The 4266-nt window shown below is 27.8% G+C and overlaps 1 protein-coding gene across 4 annotated transcripts in view; it reads left to right on the top strand.

Annotated features, from left to right (window-relative positions):
* Window positions 1-862: 862 nt before the first annotated feature.
* Window positions 863-4266, top strand: part of LOC126854247 (V-type proton ATPase subunit C) — a 16400-nt gene continuing 12996 nt past the window's right edge. The window contains exons 1-2 of one of the 4 annotated variants that reach the window (XM_050600795.1): window positions 863-1107; window positions 2843-3169. In XM_050600795.1, the coding sequence (XP_050456752.1) occupies window positions 2884-3169 (286 nt within the window). In that variant the 5' untranslated portion in view covers window positions 863-1107; window positions 2843-2883. Of the gene's footprint in view, window positions 1108-1572; window positions 1764-2842; window positions 3170-4266 lie in introns of those variants that run through there. The other 3 variants (XM_050600791.1, XM_050600794.1, XM_050600793.1) reach the window with 3 other exon arrangements.

Below are 4266 nucleotides of genomic sequence, written 5' to 3' on the forward strand. Positions count from 1 at the left end.
TTCATAAAGACATTCAAAAACATTCACGAATAAAACTTCGTAAAAATCAACTTAACTAATAACGATCTCTATCTAATAAGTGACCCTACTGGTCTATTTATGTATACTCCAGAATTTATATTACTAAACCAATTATATCAAAATATAACACATGTTAAGGAAAGTTAGCAACATAATTTAACAATTTCTTCTCGTGATCTACGCTCCCAATTAAAATATCAATTAACTGAAAATCATTTGAACATAGATGAATATATTAGATATTTAGATACATAATCGATATCTTTCTTTTATTATAATATTAAAATTCTATTCTTTAAACTTGATTAACCTTCGAATTACATATATCTAGTTGCGTCCATATCCCTAAAATACCTAGTAAAACTTCCTAGTAACCAACTAGTTCCGCGCCCAGATCATTCCTCTAGATCCACTAAGTTAGTCCTAGCTCTCGGCGTCCCTGGGGGAGAAGCAGGTTGCTCTATAAAAATAGAGAGCAATCTTTTTCTCACTAACTGAGATATAGAGAGAAAAAGAGTGTCGCTGAGACGTAACAAAACCAATCATAAACCGCTTTCCGCCATGATAGTTTAGAGTCATTGAGTTTCAAATCGAACTTGAGATCTGACTCGACTCGACCCAGAGTCGGGTAAAGTCAACAAATCGAGTACGCTATTAATCAATTGTAATCGATAATTTCAAAAATAATCGATTGTGATTGGTTAATTTGCTTAGGCATAACTTACGACATACGATCTATTGTAGAACGGACCATAGTGGGACACAGTGAAAATTCTCCATTAGTCCATCGAGACAATGAAGTGTCACTACTATGTATATTTATGTTGTGCCACTGTGTGTCGACTAGCTTACGAGTCAGCTGACAGCATTTAGTTCACAGTTTAGTTATCGAATGAGACGCAAGCAGCAGCACATAATTGTCATCACGTGAGAAGTCACAATGTTTTCTGCTGATTTTGTCGTCGGCGTGCAGTATCGACCAGCTAGCGAGATCTTTTAAATTTCCGCGAAAAGCACCGATCTGACGATTGACTGCATCGACGACATTAACGACAACGTAACAAGACTCCAAACGATTTCCCGCTGGTACGTTCTATTATATTCATTTTACCATCGACAATCGTGCGTCAATCATTGTCAATACTGTGAATTTTGTCAAACTGTCAATTTTATTAATCGGCGTTATAAGCTAATTTAAGTACTATTCATGAATTTTTTTGCCAAGGCTTTTTCGCAACATAGATATAATATAATTGTTTATCATTATATACATATTTCACCGACGTGCCTTATTATTGATTTCGAAAGCGAATCTGATGTTCACCGACGCCATTGAATTAGCTTGAGACATCTTTTTTCTGATATGATGTTTCTTTTGTCGAATTTATATACTAGTAGAAAAATTCATCTAAAAATGTGCCATTTTTTGTACGTTGCATCATAGCGTACATGGAATTTTTTTTTAATGTTGATTGGTAGCAGGTTGTTAAGCGCGCCATTCATATATACGGTCACGTGGAAAACACATTAATTATATAACATTAAGCAAACAATATATTCGTTCGTGCCACACCCCCTTTTTGAGTATACTGCATTCAGTAATCTGCACAAATTTATTTTAATTTCACTTTACGTGCCTTCCATCTGACAATTATGCTTACTGTTTCGGAAATCGCGCAAATACAAGTGGCATGGTATGCATTTGATGCCTCGATAGATGACAAACATGATAATAGCAAGTGGTTAGAAAAAATCAGTTTTATGTTTATTGAGACTAACACACGACATATTTAGAATTATTTATTTGTGTAATATATTACACAATATAGCATGTTAATTATTTTTAAGATCTACAAATATAAAAACATAATTTGTTGCTTTAAATTTTAATATATGTATTGTATTGTGATATGTATAAATAATATTTATATTTATAAATATCTGAGAATTATACATTATTATCAAAATATATAACAATTAAAAATAGTTAATAGTTACAGTTATTTGTGGATAATGTTATGTTATACATATTATGCCATTATTTTTATAATATATTTAAATAATTTAATATATAATATAAATTATATTCTTATGCAGATATATTTATTTCAATTTTTATATGGAAATACTGTCTTTATTTTTTTATAAATATTTTTATGAGTAGAAAAGAAAATTATGCACAATTTATGAAATTTATATTTCAATAACTTCAGTTTTGTACTTTTATTATGTACAATTTATACAGAGTATTCCAGATCAGGTCAATGAAACAGAGTTTTGTAGGAAATTGAATTTGGAACAAAAATGTTTCTATAAACACAGATCTCGAAACATATTTTTAAAAAGTTCTAGTTAATAAAGTCTCTGTAAGTATAATTAGTTACAATCAAAATTTAATAAGAACATTTTTATATTTATTTGCAATATTTGCACTATGAATATAATATTTACATAAAGATCATCGAAAGGTGGCTTTTTCAAGTTTCTATTTTCTTCATTGTTTTGAGTTTATTTTCTTTTGAACTCCTTGTCTGAATTCAATGAAATTAATATAATTTAGTTTGTTATTTAATTATTTATCAGATTTGTTACAATTTCAAATAAATGAAAAGTTTCGAATTTATTTTTAAAAATTATCAAGAAATATGATTTTTGGAAGTTTATTAGTTGCAATTTTTTAACGAAGTATACTTAGCGATAGATATTTTTTTGTTCTAAATTCAATTTCTTGCAAGATCCTGAAATTTCATTGACCTGACCTGGAACATTCTGCATATTTTTTATAGATAAAATTACTGAGAATATAATATTGTTGTTTCAGGTATATTAAAAAGTTATTTATAAAAAGATATATTAGTAAAAATGACAGAATACTGGCTAATATCCGCACCAGGAGACAAAACTTGTCAGCAGACATGGGAAACTATGAACAATTTAACATCTAAACAGCATTCTTTGTCAGTGAACTACAAATTTCATATTCCGGATCTAAAAGTTGGAACATTGGATCAATTGGTTGGTTTATCGGATGACCTTGGCAAACTTGATGCATATGTGGAACAAGTAACACGTAAAGTGGCGACATATCTGGGAGAAGTTTTGGAAGATCAGAGGGACAAGTTGCATGAAAACTTGATGGCTAATAACAGTAAGTAAAAAAATATTTGTTGTCTTGTCACCTCTTTGGCTTTAGTATTGTTTAATCAACAATATCTAATAGAGGAATAAGTTATTATTCACAGTAAACTTAATTTATTTATATTATATATGTATAGAATGCTCCACAATCATTGTATAATACTTTAATCATTGTATAATATTTTAATGCTTGTTTTAAAAGTAAAGTGGAATAAATTCTAATACAAAAATGTTCAGATCACAATCAGTTTTTGAATTATAAGCTATTAAAACTGGCCAATGGTATAACAAAAATTATAAGCTCTTTGCTTTATAATTATACTTACATGCATATTGAAATTTGTCTATTATTACTTTTACAAATCAGCTGTTAATCAAATGTTAACTATTACTATTAATAATCAACTTGTCAATATCAATTGCCACAGTCTACATAGTGACAGATATAGAATAAGAAACAGCAAACCAAAATCAATCATGCCAGAAAAATCAATATTAATTGATTTGTGATAATAATAGATGACAGATATCCTAGTATGCATATAAATATAGTTAGAAACCTGAGTGTATTACACAATTTTTAGACAATATTATTCCTTTGAATAAATTATAACTCAATAATTGTTGATATCTTTGTATTAGGATCTTCGACTTTACTATTTTCTATTTTAAGTTTAAAAAATGGTGTAAAAATATTATAAGATAGTTATAAGACATCTTATATTTTTACTTGATCACTTTCATATTCTCAAAAAATATTAAGTAATATTTGATAAATTTTATATAATTTTATATAAAAAATATTAATCATTGAAAATATATTAATTATTGTAAAATAAAATATTATGTTACATTTTATTCTGATTATTAAAATTCGTGTATTACAGTAACAGGATGTTGAATAGATAGTTGCAAATTGATTGAGAAATATAATTTTCGCAGAATTTTAATTTTTTTATTCAATATCGTTTAAATAAATGTTCATTGAGCATGTTCTCTGTTTGATTTAAAGCATTTAAAAGAATTTTAATTATAGAAATACACACACACACACACACACACACATCACACACACATATCATATATATATATATATATATGTATATA

Source organism: Cataglyphis hispanica, chromosome 13 (genome assembly GCF_021464435.1).
Source record: "Cataglyphis hispanica isolate Lineage 1 chromosome 13, ULB_Chis1_1.0, whole genome shotgun sequence".
Classification (NCBI taxonomy): domain Eukaryota; kingdom Metazoa; phylum Arthropoda; class Insecta; order Hymenoptera; family Formicidae; genus Cataglyphis; species Cataglyphis hispanica.